Source organism: Stigmatopora argus, chromosome 3 (genome assembly GCF_051989625.1).
Source record: "Stigmatopora argus isolate UIUO_Sarg chromosome 3, RoL_Sarg_1.0, whole genome shotgun sequence".
Classification (NCBI taxonomy): domain Eukaryota; kingdom Metazoa; phylum Chordata; class Actinopteri; order Syngnathiformes; family Syngnathidae; genus Stigmatopora; species Stigmatopora argus.
In genome coordinates this window covers 2,975,168-2,998,636 of record NC_135389.1, presented here as the reverse complement: position 1 = coordinate 2,998,636, position 23,469 = coordinate 2,975,168, and the positions used below count along the sequence as shown (strand labels likewise).

General features: G+C 42.5%; 1 protein-coding gene across 1 annotated transcript in view; it reads left to right on the top strand.

The window, feature by feature from the left end:
- Positions 1-23,469, top strand: part of ano1b (anoctamin 1, calcium activated chloride channel b) — a 125,319-nt gene that overhangs the window by 54,218 nt on the left and 47,632 nt on the right. The window contains exons 12-19 of the mRNA XM_077595611.1: positions 2,850-2,932; positions 6,912-6,923; positions 16,170-16,244; positions 17,565-17,633; positions 17,732-17,933; positions 22,478-22,589; positions 22,717-22,774; positions 23,069-23,169. Of these exons, the coding sequence (XP_077451737.1) occupies positions 2,850-2,932; positions 6,912-6,923; positions 16,170-16,244; positions 17,565-17,633; positions 17,732-17,933; positions 22,478-22,589; positions 22,717-22,774; positions 23,069-23,169 (712 nt within the window). The remainder of the gene's footprint in view (positions 1-2,849; positions 2,933-6,911; positions 6,924-16,169; positions 16,245-17,564; positions 17,634-17,731; positions 17,934-22,477; positions 22,590-22,716; positions 22,775-23,068; positions 23,170-23,469) is intronic.

The window sequence follows — 23,469 nt, the reverse complement described above, 5'->3', positions numbered from 1 at the left end:
CTTTGGCTCTGGCATTGACAATTCATTCCAAAGCGTCGTGTAACTTGTGCGACGCTGCCTGCCAGTCTTTTATGAAGTATGTTTGCCATCCGACATCCATCACTCCCAAGTCATTCGCAATGCTGCTTATCCTGGCTGCTCTTTCGTGTTCGATTCATGTCTTGAGTCCATCTTCCTTGCTTCCACAGTCGCATTCTCTTGTCAATCACGTTAGGCCTTTCCTTGTTTCTTTGACTATTGAGTGTTTTTGGGGGTTAAAAGCGCTACGAGGACATGAAATGAACTGCCGTCCGGATGGATTCATCGTGATGTCCATGGAATAGTAGGGAGGTGGGTTGGATTCTTAGTTCAAATGGAAGAGCGCCCGCTTACCGTGCGAAAGGTAGCGGGATCGATTCCCACATCATCCAAGTTTTCACTTTAAAATAGTGGGCCAAAATAGTGGCAGCTCGGTGGAGAGAGTGGTTAGCGCGTCGGACTCACAGCTCTGGGGTCCTGGGTTCAAATCCAGGTCTATCCAGTTGTGTGGAGTTCTCCCCGGGCCTGCGTGGGTTTCCTCCGGGTACCCCGGTTTCCTCCCAATTGCCAAAAATATGTCTGTTCCAGCTGCTGCCCTCTGGCAGACGCTATAGGTCCCACAAAGTACGGACAAATGGGCTTAAGGACAGTTTTTCCCCACATCCATCAGAACTCTAAATTTGCGGTAACACAACACACATTCCCTTCTGAGGTAATATGAAAAGATGTTTGGGGGTTGATCTGCCTCCTACTAGCTGACTGAAGGTAAGTGAAAGACAGTGAGAGGTAAGTGACCTGTATCCATTACAGCAGAATGCCAAATTACAAGTCCGTAACTATCACTTATTTAGGTCTTTTGCCGAGTAAACACACCTTATGGAGAAGCACTACCAATTTCGTCATACGCAGTTTCTGGGTGTGATGAAAAGTAGGCTTTTTTTGTTGTTGATGATGACGACAGGGCCTATGTCCGATTATTATTATTATTATTATTATTATTATTATTATTATTATTATTATTGTCCGTCTCCTTCTGCCCTGCGATCGGCTGGCCACTGATTCAGGGTGTCCCCTACCTCTGGCCCATAGACAGCTGGGATAGGGTCCCGCATGCCCCGCGACCCTAATGAGGATAAAGCGGTTCAGAAAATGAGAGCGATGAGACCATAATGCTTGGAGTATTTGACCATGACATGAGCGTGTTGGCAAGAAATGAAACCAGTCAGTCGGGGTCAAACTATTTTGAATTTAGCACAAACACAAGGCGCACACCGACTGATAGGGCACAGTGACCATTTTAAAGAAATTTTTATACTTTTAAGTGCGCTCTACAGGTGTGACAATACGGTATTTTGAAAAGGTTCCACATTGCCTGAGTTCAAGTCTAAAATTGGCCCAGTCAGTGATGGATTGGGGCAGCATGTCATTTGCTGGTGTTAGTTCACTGTAATTCATTCATTCATTCATTTTCTGAACTGCTTTATCCTCATAAGGGTCGCGTGGGGCGGTGGAGCCAATCCCAGCTGTCTCCGGGCCAGAGGCAGGGGACACCCTGAATCGGTGGCCAGCCGATTGCAGGGCACAAGGAGACGGACAACCACGCACACACACCCATACCTAGGGGTAATTTATAGTGTCCAATCAGCCTACCGTGCATGTTTTTGGAATGTGGGAGGAAACCGGAGTACCCAGAAGAACCATGGTATCCCAGTTCTGGATCGACCAGCACACTTGAGTGAATTTATTAACCCCATTGAAAATATATGTGGTATCGTGAAGATAAAAATGCCAGACCCAAAAATCCAGAAGAGTTGAAGGCCACTCTCAAAGCTTGTTGATTGTGACTTGTAGAATGTTGGTCCACTCCTTTTGAATGGCTGGGAGAACCTACTGGATATTAACAAGAACTGGAACACATTTGTTCTGTACATAATCCAGAGTTTCCAAAAAATACTCAATGGGTGACATGTCCAGTGGGTATCCTGGTCATGCACGAACTAGAATGTTTTCAGCTTTCAGAAGTTTGTGTGCATCCTTGTAATATTGGGCCATCCATTCCCATGCTTCAACATGAGGTGCTAGACAGAGATCGATGGCATGGCAATGAGCCCCAATATCTTGTCACAGTGTCTTTGTTCATTCAAAATGCAATCTATAAATCACATCTGCATTCCTTTCCCAAAGCCTACTCTTAAAAATGTCAGTACCATATGCCCAAGACTGATCATTTTTTTCCTCAATCATTTTTAATATCACAATCTGGGGAATATATATATATATATATATATATATATATATATATATATATATATATATATATATATATATATATATATATTCCCCAGATCGTGTATTAAAAATGATTGGTCACGGGGTGTGCTGGAGCCTATCCCAGCTGAGTTAGGGCACCAGGTTGGAGGACACCCTGAATTGGTGAACAGCCAATCGCAGGGCACAAGGAGACAGACAACCATTCATGCTTACACTCATACCTAGGGGCAATTTACAGTGTTCCATCCAGCCTACGCTGAATGTTTTTGGGATGTGGGAGGAAACTGGAGTATTGGGACAAAACCCAACCAAGCCCGGGGAGAACATGCAAACTCCACACAGGAAGGCCCGGACATGGGATTGAACCCTCGATCTCAGAACCGTTAGGCTTTTTTTTGCCGAGTCACCATTGTATTTAATCATTTGGACACTCAAGAATTCATTTGGTCCAAACTCAGCAAAACAGGTGCATTTTAAAATGACAAAGAAACATCTATATTTCTAACTTGCCTTCTTTTAATTACCGACATTGTCTTTTATACTTTGTCTTCCAATAATAGCTGCCATGTTCATGGAGCATTGGAAGAGGAGACAAATGAGACTTAATTATGAATGGGACCTGACCGGGTTTGAGGATGAAGAGGTAAGACTTCAATATCAGATACCTTATTTTCTGGCATATATATGTCGCAAAAAAATTATGACTGAATCCACTGTACGACTTGTATGCGCATAAATTAGACTTGACATGCACGAAACTGCAAGGTGACAAAGACGAAACACCACAACACAAGACAATGCGGCCAATACGGTCATTTATTTCAAAATAGAAAAAAGATAAACAGATAAAAGGCTAAACAAAATTTATTTTGACGTCTATGAATGAAATTCAAGAAAAAAGTAAACCATATGTTGCATAAAATGTGAAAAAACTCACTGTGCCCGCCACTACTCGCTCACGGCGTTGTCATTTTACCGTAGTAACATGCGCTCTGATTGGCCAGACGCGAGTAGCCTTGATAGATGTGTTCGTAGTGTTTACAGTTTGTCTACGTGCAGGCAACACCCTTTCGGAGCACAGAAAGGAAATGATTGTACATTTGTGGTTATGAAATAAAACAAAATTCCACTTTGATTATTTTTTCTTTTTACTTCTTGTTTGAAAGTGACAACTATTGCAGTTATATGAACCATTGAAAGAATCTAAATATTTTGACATTAGAAACAATATGGCTGGCACAACATCATAAACTTTTGGTAAGAAAAATGTAATTTCTGTCATTAAAAAGCATCAGGTTCTCGTCAAGATAGACTTATTTCTTTTTTCAAATTCAATAATTTGATCATTTGCATTTTCAAAGACAGGCATATTAACTTCCTTATTATATTGACCCAGATAATGTGCAATCCAACCATGCCTTGTAAGGTTTAAGCAGGTAAGATGTTCAAACACAACATGTGTTCAAAAGTTAGCTTTGTCCTTTGCTGCTCTTGTAACAGGGTATACATTATTTCTCACACTTTGGCTTACATCTTCTTTTATCAGGGGTAATTTGCGCGGGTACTACTCTTAAGAGAGGTCGGGCCCCATACATGTTATACAGGTTTGATTTATAATAGCTGCATTTTCTATCAACAATAACCAATTATTTCTTACTGCCTCCCGTTTGGGAACTCCCTGTTGCGGAAATGAATTCATCATCCCTGGTCATCTCAGATTTCAATTTCACTAAGGCGGATCCGGGTGTTTCCATCTCGGATGGTTTTCCATAGACATGGTCATTGTTGTTGAGACACAAATGTAAAATTTGTACAAAGGGTCTTCTCCACCTACCCATGGACTTAGGAAAAACGTCAGACAAGGAACTTTTCCACAAGTTAATTTGTCAGTCTGAATAATGATTTGTAATGCCCCCACCGTATGGGTTAATTTTATCAAAGGCCTGATGGTTTTTGCGCACGCGTGTGTCATCCAAGCTTGCCAATCTTGACCAGTTTCTGCAGCAAGGTTTCCCCAAGCTCTGGTTTAGGACTGTTATGTACCACACATTCTCTATAAAATCCATATGTATCTGTTGGAATAATGATTAATACCCTTAAATCATTATTAGTAATATTTAATTTAAATTGGAAGACATCTTTCACATATCTGGTTACAACTTGCAAGGAGTATACTTGTAATGCCGCTTCGTTCACAAGCATTCTGACGTGTATATTCTTCTCTGTATTTAGTAGCGACAAACTGAAAACATTTAATGTAATCTGATTCAAAACATTTGCCATTATTAGATCGAAACCAAAACACCTGCGTAAGAATTTACAGTATAAGCATAATAATTTATTTATAAGGTAAACTGCCGGCGTCCCAGACAAAACAATTTATGAGTCTGTTAGAATAATGATTAAAACCTTTTAAATCATTATTAGTAATATTTAATTAAAAAAGGAAAAACATCTTTCAACATATCTGGTTACACTTGCAAGGAGGTGCCTTGTGACGTCGTCTCAGTCCACAAAGCATTCTGAATTGCAGTAACTGAATCATTGTATGTAATCGCGACACTCGAAAAACATGTTTATGTAATCAGTACAATAACACCCCTAGATGTTTTAGAAAAACAACAGTGTGAGAAATGCCGAAGTGAGCCTAAAAGTTGAACAAGGCACCCAAACAATGGTGTGAGGAATTGCATAATATTTTCATTATAAGGTAAACAAAGTAGTATTATAATGTAAACAAAGCATTCTAAAGTAAACCAAGCAGGATTATAATGTAAACAAAGCATTCTAAAGTAAACCAAGCAGGATTATAATGTAAACAAAGCCGTATTTTCAAATCTGCTGCTGGAGTCCCGTCATAACAGTCTCGTTGGGTTCTGCCGAAGAGTGTCCGAAACAATGTGTCCTCGAGCTTTGGGCCTTGAGGAGACGATGTGGAGGAAAAATGTCCATGTTCCCATGACTTGGTTTATAGCCTTACTACTTATTAAAAAATGCTTACAACACATATAAAATATTCCATAATAATTCTAACAGAGTCCTTCGTAGATCATTGCGAACTTGCATCTGGGTGTCTGGGTTGCGAGGTCTATCTCCCAGTAAACAGTCCTTGGAGGGTGAGGTGTTATGTCACAAGCTGGAACCAGCAGGGTGACCTCGAGTTTGCCCCAGTCTCAAATTAAAGACACTCTTATACAAAAGTAATTAAAATGCATACATCTATAATATTATCCAGAATAACCCCAACTACTAACATTAATGATCGGTCACTGCTGCTTGTTAAGTGTTTCCTTTGATGTTGAACACCTTCCTTTTGGCATTCTGTGCTGGTAATGAGACGCGTCTCTGCTGCCCTCGCTCCGAACTCTGTACCACTGGTCACACCTAAAATATAAGGTCATGCCATGGGCTTCTCAGATTTTGCTTGCAACTTCTATTCTTTTGGTGGTTGTATTTTCCCCTTGCTACAAATGATCATATTGGGAATGTATATTGCAAACCCGTCTGCCTCGCTATGGAGGATATAGCTTTAGTATTGCTCTAAAACTCAAGTATATACTTCCCTGGTATTGATTTTACCATTACAGTTACAAAGCTTGACAGAGTATCAACAGTACCTAAGTAGGGCGGATCTTTTGCAAAAGTTCAACTTCCAGTTACAATGTGACTATGTTTTCCAACTACCTGAATAAAAAGGGACACCTTATTTAGCCGGCCCAATTAATGTCATACTGTAGTTATTATACTGCATTATTTTTTGGACATCATTGGTGCCATGTTGACTTCGGTTATCTTCAATCAATCATAACTCGAAAGAGATGAGTGGGATTTTGCATTGTCATACTCGTATTCTCATTGGTCAAAAAGAATATTATTAAAAAGTACCCTACTGGTATTTTTCCATTCTACAAATTGGACACTATTCATTTTATGATAATACGAGGCAATCTCAATATGATACATGTACTTTTGTTTCTGGATATGTGAACATTCCCTTTTCAAGGGACAATTGGCAACCGTAGCTATGACCAATAACATTTTTGTGTACACAACCCTCTTTTTCACACCACAGAAGGTATTGTCAAACTTTCTTACAGTATTGACATTGTTTGCAATAATTTTAATAGCATCACATGGATTACACATTTATCCACACTCAACTGAATTGTTAGGATCAAGACCCGTGAAAAAATAATCAATGAAAATTAGATGTGTTCTTGTACTGTTTTTGGGGGGGTGAGAGACCCCTCAGAAATTGATATGATATATAAATAGTAAAATAAATTATAAATAAGTAAAGAAGTGTGTTACATATCGGTATTGTCATTTGTTAAAATGCGAATCTGCACTGTCGTAACTATGATGTAAGGCTCATGCTTGTTCATTTGTTCCCTCAATAATCTCTCTTGGATTATGGCAAACAGACATTAAGTGTATGAATGAACCTCTTAATTATCTTGCATGACAATATACACCGAATATTTCTGATGCTATTTATAATTTTTGTAAAATGTCATGTACCCATAGTTACCGTTATTCTAATTGATTTTACTAACAGTAGATCTCTCTCTCCTACTCCAATCCCTGAACCCCCCATCTCTGTCTGTATTTATTTTTTACAGGAATCACTCAAGGTTTGGATAATTTGTACATTTTTACCTATGTTGTTAAACTGTCACCCTGTGACCAACTACTAAATTAATTACCCCTGGCAAATACTATAATTAATATAGATTAAGGTCATTTCAATACAAACAATGATTTTGGGGGATTTGTTAGAGGCAGCATAATTAAATCATAGTGCTGTTTGTACTTTATTGTTCTTCAATTCATTTCAATTTATTGGCGAAAGAAAAGCACAAGGCTAAGGACCATGTCTATTGTTTGTTCCAGTGTTTTGCATTCTAGCTCTTTTTAGAGACAATGCTCACTAAAACAGTTATTTTTGGCTTTTGATTGGCACTTGAGTACTACAGAGAGATAATGTAAAATAAAATAAAAATGTATATAATTCATAGCATTAAATCAAACATATATTATATAAATACTGTTCCATAAATATAACTATTTTATACAGTTAAAAACTGAGTTGGGCACCCCTTACTTACATAATCAAAAAGAAACATTTTTATCTGTATTTCTGATTCAAAGTGAGACAGTGTGAGCAGACACGATTGACATTCAACTGAACATCGTCCCCGAACTTAATTTGTCTCAAACCTTCAAAAAGGCAATGTTTATGAGTACATCTGCCCTGGCATGTGGGTCTATCTGTCATTTATAAATGTCTGTGCTGTTCTTTCTCTCCGTGGTTTTGGATTCTTGAACGATTGTCAAACCGGTCCATGAGGGCCGCTGTGGGTGCAGGTTTCTGTTCCAACCGATATAGCACAGACAGTTTAACCAATGAGATTTCTGCAGAAAACAAGAACCACCTGACTGCAATCCACTGATTGCACTTGTAGGACACCAGATTGGTGAAAAGGTGCCCTCTCAATGGGTTAGAATTAAAACCTGCACCCACTGCATCCCTTTGTGGAATAGTTTTCCCACCCCTGCTGGAAATATGAACATAGAAACTAGAAACCAAACAACTTCCAATTCATGCAACAAAATGACTGTTTCACAATTTGAATCTTGTAATAGTATAATCCAGGGGTGGCCAACTCCGGTCCTCGAGAGCCCCTATCCAGTCTGTTTTCCATATCTCCCTCCTCTACCACAACTGAATCAAATGGTCAACTCATCAGCAAGCTGTCCAGAAGCTTAACACCGATCCTGATTATTTGATTCAGGTATGTTGGTGGAGGGAGATGTGGAAAACAGACCGGATAGGGGCTCTCGAGGACAAGAGTTGGCCACCCCTGGTATAATAAATTAACGTTCATCATATTCTGATTTTAACCTTGTCTCATCTCATTTCATCTTCTTCCGCTTCTCCGAAGTCGGGTCGCGGGGACACCAAAATCAGCAGGGAAGCCCAGACTTCCCTCTCCGCAGCCACTTCATCCAGCTCTTCCGGGAGTATCCCAAGGTGTTGCCGGGCCAGCCGCGAGACATAGTCTCCCCAGCGTGTCCGAGGTCGGCCCCGGGACCTGGGACGTGCCCAGAACACCTCCTGAGGAAGGCGTCCAGGGGGCATCCTCATCAGATGCCCGAGCCAACTCATCTGGCTCCTCTCGATCCGGAGGAGCAGCGGCTCTACTCCGAGCCCCTCCCGGATGACCGAGCTTCTCACCTTATCACTAAGGGTGAGTCCGGACATCCTGTGGAGGAAACTCATTTCAGCCGCCAGGATCCTGTTCTTTCAGTCAAGACCCACAGCTCGTGACCATAGATGAGGGTGGGAATGTAGATCGACCGGTAAATAGAGACCCTCGCCTTTTGGCTCAGCTCCTTCTTCAACACGACGGACCGGTGCAAAGTCCGCATCACTGCAGACGCCGCCCTGATCCACCTGTCGATCTCCCGCTGCATTCTTCCCTCACTCGTGAAGAAGCCCCCAAGATACTAAAACTCCTCCACCTGGGGAGGACCTGATCCTTGACCCGGAGAGGGCACACCACCTTTTTCCGACTAAGGACCATGGTCTCAGATTTGGAGGTGCTGATTCTGGACCTGATCCACTGTTCCACGGCCTTGACCAAAATCACACTGCTCCTCCTGAATCAGAGATTCGACCTCCCGACGAACCTTCCTCTCCAGTACCCGAGATGAGACCATCCCGTGGAGGCTGAGGAGTCTGTTTCCCCAGCAATTGGAACACAACCTCCGGTCCCCCTTTTTAAAAAGGGGAACCACCACCCCGGTCTGCCAATCCAGAGGCACCGTCCCCGATGTCCACGCGATGTTGCAGAGTCATGTGAACCAAGACAGCCCCACAACATCCAGAGACTTTAGAAACCTGGGGCGGATCTCATCCACCCCCGGGGCCTTGCCACCGCTTTTCAACCCCAGAGATAAGAGAGTCCACCCCAGGGTCCCACAACTCTGCTTTCTCTCATGGGAAGGTGCCGCAGGGAATTGAAACTCCTTTTTGACAGGGGACTCCACCAGGTGTTCCCAGCAGACCCTCGTAAAATGTTTGGGTCTCCCGGGCCACTCTGGCATCTGCCCTTACCATTGGAGCCAACTCACCACCAAGTGGTGATCGGTTGACAGCTCCACCCCTCTCTTTACCCGGGAGTCCAAGACATGTGGCGCAGTTCTGATGACATGACCAAAAAGCTGATCATTGAACTGCTGCCTAGGGTGTCCTGGTGCCAAGTACACATATGGACACCCTTATGCTTGAACATGGTGTTCATTATTGTCAATCCACGATGAGCACAGAAATCTAACAATAGAGCACCACTCAGGTTTCGATCAGGGGGGCCGTTCTTCCCAATCAATCTCCTCTGGGTCTCACTGTCATTGCTCACGTGAGCATTGAAGTCCCCTAGCAGAACGAGGGAGTCCCCCAAAGGGGCACTCTCCAGCACCCCCTCCAAGGACTTCTAAAAGGGTGGGTACTCTGAACTGCTTCAATCACAGTAATTTAATTTCATAATATCCATATGGAGTCTTTGAAATAGATATATTGATTTTGGAGATTGACCACACCTCGGGAATGCCCTGGGGATTATGTGGAGCACAGATAAAACAGTTTTATTTAGAAAACAAATTAACCCAAATATTATGTACCAGACCACCACCGCCTTTGTTGAGAAATTAGATTACCCATGACTCAATATCGCAGCCCACCCAAGAAAGCTTTTCTACATATTTGGTTTCCCCTCAGTGCTCCCAAAATCCCCATTTCGCAGACAAGTTCATCTGTTTGTCAACACCGTACCTTTCAAATTTGGGTTTTGCTGCTGCATTTTCACCAAAATTTAATTTGATAAAATGTTCCTGCCATAATTTGTCGCTCCCATCACGAAAAGGTGCCTGGTGCTCATTACCCCGCGCGGGTATCTGCGAACCACACGACTGAATTTTCAGCTGCTGTTCTTCTTCTTCTTCTTCTTCTTTTTTCACCTCAGGCGCCTGAGGATTACCCTCAGCAGCGCTAGAGCTGCCACTGGAACACGGATAAGTTCATCCAGGGAGTTGCCCAAGCCGCGATGGTAGCGTTCGGTCATTAAGGCCGGGCAGCGGAGCCATAAGTGTTCAGACGACTCTGTTTCCTCGTCGCACAGGCGGCAGCGATCCGAGTTGGATTTCCCCACAAGGTGGAGCCAACGGCGGAGCAGGGGATGGTGTCCACTGCGGAAACGAATCAGGTCTGTGCGGTCTCCTTTCGATAGGGCAAGTTCTTCCTCTGTGACTTTTGTAGTGTAGGTCTGCAAAAGGCGGGGGTGGGAGAGGGGGGGGAGCGATCTTCACGTTGGATGATGGCACGTCTTGTGGCTGCGTCCGGGGGGGTATTGGTTTGGTCATCTAACGAGCCAAGTTTAGCTAGGGCATCAGCCAGGTCGTTTCCGCATATGTTGCAGTGGCCCGGGATCCACAGTAGCTGCAGTCGCTTAGGCGGAGGGAAAAGGGCGATGTCACCCTGAAGTCTCCGAATGGCGGGGTCTTGCGTATGGGGGTTTCCCATAGCTTGGACCAGCGATTTGCAGTCACTGAGGATAATTGATGTCTGCCAGTCTGCTGTTTCCCTCAGCCAGGAGAGTGCCTCGGTCAGTGCCACTTTTTCAGAGTGGTAGGAGCTGCTGCGGCTGCCAGTGGCACCATGCCATTGGTGGATGATTGCACTCTCCTTAATGACGACAAAACCTGCACCACCGTCCGCAGTGCCTTCTTTGGTGGATCCATCTGTGAAGATCTGTAGGTCCGGTTTACCCATGCTTCTGATGAGCTCTTCTGCCTTATCTCTTTGGGTGATGGTCGGCATGTGTTTAGAGACTGCGGTAAAGGCGGTTTGGATGGGGGGGGGGGGGGGGTAATAGCCAGGGTGGGCAGGGATGGGAAGAGTATGTGCAAGGGGTATGGAGTTCGAGAGCGGCAAGACGGGGAAGGGTCGATGATCGCCAGTCTGGCTTCTTTTGCAAACGCATTTTAACGTTTTCATGGAGGAGGCGGTGTCGGGGATCAGAAGGAGGCAGCTGGTTCCAGGCATCCGCCTTAAGAAGTGCTTGTAACTTGAGGCGGGATGAGAGGGGTGTGAGATGTGCCTCATGTAGGACTGCTTCGGTGGGGGTAGACCTGAGGTGGTGAGTTATGGCGCGGGCTGCTTCCAGTTGGGCGGTTTCAAGGGATTTGAGGTGAGTTTGGGCCAGCCAGGCACCATGCCGGTGCTGCGTACTCCGCAAGACTTCTCTGGGTGGCAATATACACTGTTCTAAGGTCTTTTCCGTGCCACCCTCCCCGTCAGACAACCGATTAGCATTCGAGATCCACCATCATTTTTCATTTCCGAGTGTGCTTAACATTGTTTTAATTTGTTAATTTGTGTGTTTATGTGAGTGTAGATGTATGTTAAATCTGTTGCCACTCACAATTCCACCCAATTGGAAAATGTCTGCATTCATTTTATTGGCTTCATAAATTATTTTCTTTTTTCTCTTGTTTTGCATACATACGGAGATTTGCGTACATATTTCATACAAATATCTGTGTTTTATATTAGTTTTTGTTTGGGACAGGGGTTGGCAATCCAAAAGGTTGAAATAGCCATATTGGATGAAAAAAAAAACATGTATGTCTGGAGCGGCAAAAAAAAAAAAAGCTTGATGAAGGCATAATAATGACGACAACACATGCTCAATGTATCTATAATAGACTACTATCAAAATTACTAAGTTGGCTACGAATACATCATGAGCATTCATGAATATGTTTATTTTTCCTGCAGTGCATTCTGTAGAGCAGGGGTGGGCAAACCGCTCCTCGAGAGCCGCTGTGGGTGCAGGTTTTTGTTGCAACGATCCAGCACAGACACTTTAATCAATGAGATTTCTGCAGAAAACAAGAAGCACCTGACTGCAATCCACTGAATGCACTTGTAGGACACCAGATTGGTGAAAAGATGTCCTCATTATGGGTTGGAATGAAAACCTGCACCCACTGCGGGTGGAATAGTTTGCCCACCCCTGCTGGAGAGAATGATGCAACACGTGACTGCTCTGTTGTACGATGCCACCTTAAATTCATTACTTTTTTATCATCTCCTGGGTTGCAATAAAACTTGGAGCTCTAGTGGAATTTGGAGACGCAATCTACTTCTTAATTCACTTAACTCCAAAATGAGGGACCAGCAGAAGATCTGCCGGGCAACTCGGGACCGTACCCCTCCCAGTCGACGAGGTACTGCAGGCCGAGGCCCAGGCGGCGAATGTCCAGAAACCGCTCCACCTTCAATTCTGGGGCCCCATCGATCCTCAGCGGAGGTGGTGGGGGTGGGAAAACAGGCTTGTCTCGACCGGCTTGACCTAGGAAACATGGAAAGTGGGATGGGTGCCGAGGGATGCCGGGAGTTTGAGGCACACAGCGCATGGGTTAATCACCCGTTCAATTTTGTAAGGGCCAATGAAGCGGGGGACAGCTTACGGGATTCAGTCTTAAGAGGAAGGTCTTGGGAGGACAACCAGACCTTCTGGCCGACGACATAGGTGGGTGCCGGGGCGCTGTGGCGATTTGTCTGTCTCTGAGTGCGTGTGGAGGAGCATTGTAGTGCAGTGCGGGCTTGGTCCCAAACCCGCGCACATCTGGCAAGGTGTGCCTGGATGGACGGGACAGCTATTTCTGCCTCCAGAGACAGGAACAAGGGGGGTTGTTATCCCAGGGAACATTGGAACGGGGAAAAACTGAAAGAGGAATTGGGGTGAGAGTCGTGGGTGTATTTGACCCAGGGCAGCTGGTCGCTCCAGGTGGTTGGCTGAGCATGGGTGGTGCAGTGGAGTACTTCTTCCAGCTGCTGGTTAGTCCGCTCTCATTGTCCGTTCATTTTAGGGTGATAACCAGAGGAAAGGCTCACAGTAATGTTCAGCGCTGAGCAGAAAGCAGACCAGACAGGTAAACTGGGGACCCCGGTCTGAGAAAATGTCAGCGGGAATTCTTTGCAGACGGAACACATGCGCACAACTAAATCTGCAGTCTCACGGGCTGAAGGCAGCGTGTGCGGTCGATTGGTCGCCGGTCTTTTGGTCACCGGTCTTTTGGTTGCGGTCTTTAGGTCGCCTGGAAGTTTGGTCGTCGTCTTTTGGGTCGCCGGTCTTTTTTTGTCGCCGGTCTTTTTTGTCGCCGGTCTTTGGGTCGTCTTTTGGTCGCCTGATCGGCTACTGCCATCTACTGTCAATTTATTAAATAGCAGATGGTGTTTTTATTGAAGCAGTCCAATGAACCTTCATTCTCTCTGGAGAACTTGCAATGTGGAAATACTTTAGATTAGATGGTCATTTTTATCAAACAAATAAAAGTATTAGTATAATTTTAGTTAGACAGTATTTAGATCGTTTCAACAGTATTTAGACTCTAAATACTGTTGAAACGATCTAAATATCTAATATCAAAATATCAATAAGAGCACTCATTTAACACATCAATAAGAGCACTCATTTAACACATCAATAAGAGCACTCATTTAACACATCAATAAGAGCACTCATTTAACACATCAATAAGAGCACTCATTTAACACATCGGCTGCTGCCATTGACTGTCATAGGCGTCCAATGAACCTTCATTCTCTCTGGGAGAACTTGCAATGTTGAAATACTTTAGATTAGATGGTCATTTTTATCAAACATCAAAATATCAATAAGAGCACTCATTTAACACATCGGCTGCTGCCATTGACTGACATAGGCGTCCAATGAACCTTCATTCTCTCTGGGAGAAATAAGAGCACTCATTTAACACATCGGCTGCTGCCATTGACTGACATAGGCGTCCAATGAACCTTCATTCTCTCTGGGAGAATGAATGGGAGAATCTCTCTTAAGGTAGAAAAATGGTTAAGAATGCCCAGAAAAGTGTTCCAAAAGCGGAGTAATAGTTTTTAAAACAGCATTTAATGATTAAATACAAATACTGGAGCTTTTCAGACATTAATTGGGGGTGATTTTCCCGGAGGAAAGACAGCTATAAACCTCGGCGCGACCAAATGCGACGACCATTTGCGAAAGGGCCTACATTTCACTAAAACGGGGTAAAATACGCACTTATTGATGAAATACAAATACCGGAGCTTATCAGACATGACTACCGGGCTCTGGGGGTGATTTTCCCGGGGGAAAGACAGCGATAAAAGTCGGCGCGACCAAATGCGACGATATGCGACCATTCGCAAAAGTGCCAAAAATGCACTAAAATGCGGTAAAATCAGCACTTAGTGATGAAATACAAATACTGGAGCTAAAATGACAGTCGATGGCAGCAGCTGATGTGTTAAATGAGTGCTCTTATTTCTCCCAGAAAGAATGAAGGTTCATTGGACGCCTATGACAGTCAATGGCAGCAGCCGATGTGTTAAATGAGTGCTCTTATTGATATTAGATATTTAGATTGTTTCAACAGTATTTAAATCTTTTCAACAGTATTTAGACTCTAAATACTGTTGAAACGATCTAAATACTGTCTAACTAAAAGTATACTAATACTTTTATTTGTTTGATACTGTTGAAACGATCTAAATACTGTCTAACTAAAAGTATACTAATACTTTTATTTGTTTGATAAAAATGACCATCTAATCTAAAGTATTTCAACATCTCCAGAGAGAATGAAAGTTCATTGGACTGCTTCAATAAAAACACCATCTGCTATTTAATAAATTGACAGTAGATGGCAGTAGCCCATCAGGCGACCAAAAGACGACCCAAAGACCGGCGACAAAAAAGACCGGCGACCCAAAAGACGACGACCAAACTTACGGGCGACCTAAAGACCGCGACCAATCGACCGCGTACCGAAGGCAGCTTGCGGGGTGCGACAAAGTGTGCGGCTTTGGAAAATCGGTCAACTATAGTCAGAATGACTGTGTTGCCTCGGGACCTAGGGAGACATATGACAAAGTCGATGGCAATATGGGACCAAGGATGGCTAGGAATCGGCAGTGGAAGGTGTAGTCCTCTGTGCATGAGGCAATGGCGTGAACTCTGCCTGCAGCGAAGGTAAAAAGGGAGCAGCGTAGACGAGCCGTTTGACGTAGTGTGGAGGTCGATTGCTGAGAGGTCTGTAGAGAGGTCCAAAGCAAGGTTACAAGGCACAGGGTCGTAATCGTGGTAGTGTCCGTGGTCGTGGTAGTGTCCAAGATTGTGGTTGTTGGTCCGAAGGCAAAACAAGAGATTAAGATCAGGCAAGAAAGGCAAGGAAATTGGCCCATCTGGCGCTGGGTCTCACACCTTCCTCATTGGCAATGAATGCACAAAACGTTTCCCTCAGTTATTTGGCTATGCGCAAATCTTCATTGACAGAAATGTTGAAATTTAATATTTATTGTCCACATTCTTACAGCATTGGAACACATTAAGAATGTTAGTTTCATGTTTGTCCTCCTACAGAAACCATATTAAAAGAACATTATATTTCTTTCCCCCATTTTCTATATTGAAATGTTTTTGAAAAAGCTCTAGGGAGCCACTACGGCAGCGCCAAGAGCTCCAGATCCTAGCGTTGCTGATGCCTGGTTTAGGACGTAGAATTATAGATCAGGGGCAGCCCGGTGGATGTATGGTTAGGTTGACGTCCAAAGTGGAGGTACCACTGAATATGAAAGCATTGCTCTCTTATTAATGCTAAAAAATGATACTTTTTTATATTGAATACATATAGAGTATTTCTTCCTCCATAGTCTGTGCTCATTTTTTTCATTCATTTTTTTCGCTTTTTTATTTTACGTATATTCCTTCTCTTTATATTTCAATCAATTATTTTTCTGTATGTCACCACCAAAGGACAGCCCCAGAGCTGAATATGAATTCCAAGTTATGCAGAAGTCTCTAAGGAAAGATCACGAAACACAGTACAAGGTAAGATATGCTTGGCACTAGAGCTGGAGGATAAAACGATAACGATAATTATTGTGAAATAATTTTTTTCAACGATAATTCGATAATTTAAACTGCAATTACACCACCTGACCACCACATAAACCACGGGCGCTGTTGCAAGATGAACGCTAGTTCCAGACCAACACACAGAGGAAGAAACGGATGATGAGGAAACTTGTTTTTAGCATGTTATCAAAAAACAATAACACTGTAAAAATAAACGATTACGAGATGCAGGTCAACACCCAACCGTCCCACAAAGACATCCAAGTGAATTCTCCCTGGCGTTTTTTTTTTTTTTTTTTAATGTCTCATTTACTTGTGCGCATAGAGCAGCCTTATTGAAAATCTCCTCCACTGTCCTCATCTGTAATAATTTTTCTTACTTGATATCAAGATGTTTTTCCATTTTATGTAAATAACTTTTTAATTTTTTTTTTGTAAATAGCCATATGTGAGGTAAATATTCACTGTTTCTTTTTGTGTTGCTGAAAATAGTCTGCTTGCTAATGGTGATGATGTCTTCAATTGATCTCATCTCATTTTCTGAACCGCTTTATCCTCATTAGGGTCACGGGGGGTGCTGGAGCCTATCCCAGCTGACTCCGGGCCAGAGGCGGGGGCCAGCCGATCGCAGGGCACAAGGAGACGGACAACTATACACACTCACACCCATACCTAGGGGCAATTTAGAGTGTCCAATCAGCCTACCATGCATGTTTTTGGAATGTGGGAGGAAACCAGAGTACCCGGCAGAAACCCACTGAGGCCCAGGGAGAACATGCAAACTCCACACAGGTGGACATGACTTGGATTTGAACCAAGGACCCCAGAGCTGTGAGGCCAACACACTAGAATCGACAACCTTCTGATCCAAAACACTGCACATGAGAAATCTTGTGAAATGTAAACAATGTAACAGTGTACTGCAGGGCCTCTAAGCTATTCCAGAAAGGGTCACAGTGGGTGGAGGATTTCCTTCCAACTAAATAAGAAGACACTTTTTCAGTAATCTTGTATCATACAACTAAAATCAATTGATTGAAGTTAGGTGCTGCTTGTTTTGGCAGAAACCTTCCGCCTGACTCCAGTGCGCTCAGCGTAAGTTCCCTTCCCACTCGATGAAAGTGTGATTGTGAGTGCGAATGTTTGTCAATCTCTATGTGTGCCCTATGGCTCACTGGCAACCAGTTTAGGGAGACGTTATATTGCCCTATCGTTCTTTGTGTTCCACAGAAGACCACCAATAACCCTACAAATATTAAAATTTGCATTTTCACCAATTTCTTTATTTCGCAGATTGAAAAGCTGACATGCCGGGATCGTCTTCCCGCTTATATGACAAACATTGTCACAATGTTGTTAATGGTGAGCTGTACAGTTGTTGATGGTTGTTATAAAATATATTGTATGCATTAGGATATGATTAATTTTATTTTCGTAACTGCAAACTTCTGTGTTGTCAGATTGGTGTTACCTTTGCCATTGTATTTGGTGTCATCTTGTATCGCATCTCTACAAAAGCTGCTCTTCATATGAGTTCCAATCCAACCACACGGAACCATGTACAACTTACCGTCAAAACAACAGCAGCTATTATCAACCTAGTGGTTATCCTCATACTGGATGAGGTATATGGAGTTGTGGCACGCTGGCTCACTGTTTTAGGTAAATTTAATCATGTACAAAAAATTTAAAGGATATGTTGATCTAATGTGTTACCCCATTGCTTCCTTTATATACTTATTACGGCACAATTTTTGAAATACTTGTCACCTATTGATTATGATTGGAGGAACAAATCTGCATTGTTTGTTGTGTTTGTTGCTGCCCACAGGGTAGAACATCTATTGAATCTCGTAATTTTGTATAGTTTGTGTAGTCCCTCATAGTATATTAATTAACCGTGACCGGACGTTTCGTCGACGGACAGTTCGTCGACCGGACGTTTCGTCGAACGGACGTTTGGTTGACGGACAATTCATCGCCGGACATTTCGTCGAACGGACAATTTGTCGCCGGATTCGCTCGCTCTCAAAATTATAATCATGAGAGAGAGAGAGAGAGAGAGAGAGACAGAGAGAGAGTTTACTGTTGAAAGCGATCAACCAGGTAATCTCTCGCTCTCAAAATTATAATCATGAGAGAGAGAGAGAGGAGAGTTTGTAAATGTCAGAGCATTAATATCTAAATATCTAATATCAAAATTATCGATAAGTTGCGTGTTATTGGCGTGTGTAAGTTTTTCAAACTACGGCCCGTTAGGCTTTTTAATCCGGCCCGCCAACGTTGTCTAAATTATAGTAAAAATCAAGGACCTCATTCATTTCCATTTGCCCTGCAATACCCTCGTTTCCCCAATATATGACGCACAAGTCTAGACCTTTGTTGGAGTGTAACTTGAACAACATGCCGCTTATCACTCTCAATTTAAAGACTGCTTTCTTTCGGTGGTTATTTAACTATCACTCTCTCTCTCTCGCTCATGATTAAAATTTTGAGAGCGAGCGAATCCGGCGATGAAACGTCCGTTCGACGAAATGTCCAGCGGCGAATCCGTCGACCAAACGTCCGTTCGACGAACTGTCTGTTCGATGAACTGTCCGTTTGACGAACTGTCCGTCGACCAAACGTCCGTCGACGAAACTTCTGGGTACCATAAATTGGAGCGCAATGCAAACAGCTTCTTATACAGTAATAAATACCTTGAGATACTATCTTAATGCGTTCCAGGACTGAGCTCGTATGTCAATTTACTCATATCTCAAAACAAATTTTCCCATTTAAAATAACTAAAACAAACTAGTTCGTTACGCCCCTCTGAAAAAAAGACACCTAAAAATAGGATATTACATTATTCTTATTCACCACATACACTCACAAAGTAACAAATACCCATCTAGTGGTTAGGATCTGCAAGAAAATGTGACATTATTGTGTACAGTATTGTACGGAGTTCTTAGCTTTGAGACAGACCGTAGTGGCTAACGGGGAGGAGACTGGACATGTTCGGGTCGCCACACTTTTGTGACACAACGTAACATAACATAAACTTTAACCTAAATGAACTTTGCTTAATATACACTTAAAAATGGATGTAACCTTGTTGTGCTATAACCGAGGCAACGCTGTAAATGTATTCCCCCGTGGCTTTCGGGTCGGAACTAGCTGCTTTTCGTGTCTCACAAATGAGTATATCCCCAGTATGTTTTTGTAAAGTTATTGAACCAGCCACGACTCACGTTGAAGGTTTTGGCTGGTGTCGAAGTATCCCCTTTCTGAGTTTGAGTTTGATTTGTTAAATAAGGGACAGCACATATTAATGAACATATTTATACTCATGTTAATGAACATATATATGTAAATATGTAAGATTGTAGCCGAGGACTAATTTCCATCTTTAGTACCTTGTGTAGGTTGAAGATAAACGATCACACATGTAGCACAGTTTTAAACGCCACAGTTATGCTCCTGTTGGTGCTCTCTAACAAGTGATTACCATATTTTACCTCACAGGTTAGTAGAGAGCCAAATGCACCCATGCAAAGAGCTACATATGGCTCCCGAGCCATATGTTCCCTAGCCCTGGTCCAATAAAGCTATTAGCAATACGGTGCAGGCCCTTTTATTTACCTAGGGAACTAAGCATCTACATACATCCGGATGCGAACGTTAACACGGCAATTAACCTCCTGCTAATGGCTGTAAACAAACAGCACCTTGACCACCCTGATGGAGTCTTTATTGTCGCTGGTGACTTCAACAAAGCGTATTTAAAGACTGTTCTGCCTAAGTTTATTCAGTAAGTAAAGTGTCACACTAGAGGAGACAAAACTCTTGACCATGTTTATTCTAATATCAAACATGCCTATAAAGCCACTTCCCTCCCTCCCCTGGCTGGATCAAATCATCTCTGCCTATCCCTCACCCCCGCATACACTCCACTCCGGAGGCTAACAAGGCCACAAATAAAGATAATAAAAACTTGGCCCGAGCAGGCCCTTTCTCAGCTGCAGGACTGTTTTTCCCGCACCAACTGGAACTTTTCGAACACAACAACCTCCAGGACTACACGGACACTGTACTTTCCTACATCAAAAACTGCATGGACAACGTCACTGTTAATAAACGGATACAGGTTTTTCCTAACCAAAAACCCTGGATGACCAAGGAGACACAGGCACTCATCAAATGCCGTAACACTGCCTTCAGATCAGGGGACACGGTACAATACAGCGCTGCCAGAGCAGAGCTGAAGAGAGGCATTAAAAAGGCCAGGGCAGCATATACAAAGAAAATTGAGGAGCACTTCACAGGAAATAACCCAAAGAAGATGTGGCAGGGAATACGACATATTACCAATTACAACAACAATAACATGTCTGTTAACGCAGATGCCTCACTAGCGGAGGAACTGAACCGTTTCTTTGCCGGCTTTGAGACTGACAAATCAGACCCAGTCTCAACACCCCCACCACCACCCTGCAGCAATACACTGAAGTTTCAGGAACAGGAAGTGAGACTGGTAATGCGGTCTGTGAACACCAGGAAGGCTGCTGGCCCTGACGGAGTACATGGGAAGGTGCTCAAAGCCTGTGGTGACCAGCTGGCTGGAGTTTTCACAAAAAAATTCAATTGTTCCCTGCAACAATCCATCATTCCATCCTGCCTGAAATCTGCCACAATTATCCCTGTCCCCAAAAAGCCAACCATTGACAGCCTGAATGATTATAGGCCTGTTGCACTCACGCCTGTGATCATGAAGTGCTTTGAAAAGTTGGTCGCCCGCCATATCAGGAATACAATCCCTCCCTCAGTTGACCCTCACCAGTTTGCTTATGAAGCAAACAGGTCCACTGAGGATGCTATCGCCATTGCTCTACACACAGCACTGAGCCACCTGGAGCACCATGGGAATTACGTGAGGATGCTTTTCATTGACTGTACACCTGTTTCAGATTTGAGATCTCCCTTTTTAGTATTCTCATCTGCTCTGATATGTTTTTTTGAGCAGATAAGTATCTATTTTGAGGAAGGTTTCTTGAGAATAGGTTGAGGTTATCGTCTGATAAACCTGTAATCGTATTGAACGTCTCTTGGATCCTCTCATACTTATTGGAAAAGAGATCTATGCATGTTTCGGAAGAAGCAATTAGTCTAGCAGGACTTTTGATAAGATATTTAAATCTCCAAGCAAGATAACTTCATTTTTTTGTGTCGCATTCCCTGAGTAGGGCCTGAAGCTCCATATAGAATTTATTAGAGGCGGATGGAGGTCTATAAATGCCAATCAAAGTTATTGACATCTGTGGGGATAAAAATTTTGAGGCTGATGCATTTAAAGTTGTGTATGTTGACCCATTCTATCTGTTCACATTTAAGGTGTTCCCTAACATAGAACATCAGTTCCCCACCACGGTTTGCCATACGGTCCCTTCTGAAGATATTGTAACCTGGTGTTTGCAATCCTACCATCAGTGAATTTACATTTAGCCAGGTCTTGGTTAAGCATAAAAAAAATCAAGGTTTGAGTCACTGAATAGATGATGAATTTGGTCACACTATGGCAAGATGCTTTTGATATTTAAATAACCACCAAGGAGTCCTTTTGGTTCATGTTGTGGGTCACATAGCGCCGTGGCTTGGTTAAGGGTACTGTATAAATGACCAGTTCTTTTTTTCTTAAATAGAATGTTTCTTAGACATAATTCATTCTGGGACTTATCCACCGCAAGTTTAACTTGAAGAGTTGAAAGTCCAGCTAACGGACGCATAGGTCCGCATAAATCCCTCACAGACACACCCTTTGTTGGTTCATCTTGAAGAGGTTTAAATCCGGCAAAAGAGCACGTAGGGTCATCTAATGGACGTATATAAAAGTCTAACGTACCTAGCGGTGTACGTTCGGCTAATTTCGCTAATGCTGTACGTTCAGCTAATTTAGCTAACGGTGTAACTAACGGTGTGTCAAGGTCTTACTGTATAATGGAGTGCTTTTGTAAATGTCAACAAGTCCGTCTATATTTGGAAAGAACTCAGGGTGTCCTCTTTTTACATTTTCAAAGGAGATTAAAGGTAACCTGTTTCCTGTTGCCAAATGAGGTTTCACTCATATAGTTATCCTATATGACTAGCTGACTAGCAAGCCAGTATTGTAGCAAAACTTGTTAAAGAAGTGTAACACTTGCAAAACTGTGTGCTTTCTATTTTAGAGGTTCCAAAAACAGACAAGAATTTTGAGGAAAGACTTATATTTAAGACCTTTATTCTGAAGTTCGTCAATGCTTTTACACCAATAATCTACATTGCTTTCTTCCGAGGAAGGTAAGTGGTTTCACTGTAAATTATGTTTAACTAATTTTATATTAATATTACTTTTGTTGTGGATGATGAATAAATGCCTTAGAATCAAACTGAATACTCCAATCCTTCCACTGTCTTTTCTAAACAGACTAGTGGGCCGGCCAGGGAACTATTTGTATGTTTTTAAATCCTACAGAATGGAAGAGGTAAGGCTTGTAATTCGGTAAAATAAAACAGCAGCTTTATTGACAGTAGCTGCAATTGTAAATTAAAATTTCAATCAATGATTTAAGATAAGCCTTAAATTCATATAATTCACAGTATGTCCCACCATTATTCAGGGACAAATATTTTGTCTCAACTACCCAATTTTCCAGGATTATAGCAGAAAAGTAGTAATATGACTAATTCAAAGTGTATTCTTTTTAAGTAAATTAAATAAAAATACATAGCGAAAGATAATAGGTCTGCTGTTTCATCCCCTAATTTTGTATTTACAGTGTACTCATGGAGGCTGTCTGATGGAGTTGTGTATTCAACTGAGTATAACCATGTTGGGGAAGCAGTTAATTCAGAACAACCTTTTTGAGATTGGAATACCGTAGGTTAAATCACGTTTATTTGTACTACTTGAATTAAAATATATTTGCATTTTAGTCATTGTGTAGACAGTCATACATACCTCTACTTACGAAATTAATTGGTTACAGAACTTTTTTCGTAACTTGACAAATTTGTAAGTAGAGGTGTATTGTATATGTAAATTCTCTAATTCGTTCCACGGTCCTCACACATCTACTAAATAAATCATTTAATATTGGTCAACATGACCCAATGTAGTAAGAAAGATGTGAGAAAAACACAAAAATGAGAGAAACTGATCATACAAACCCGTGTTAAA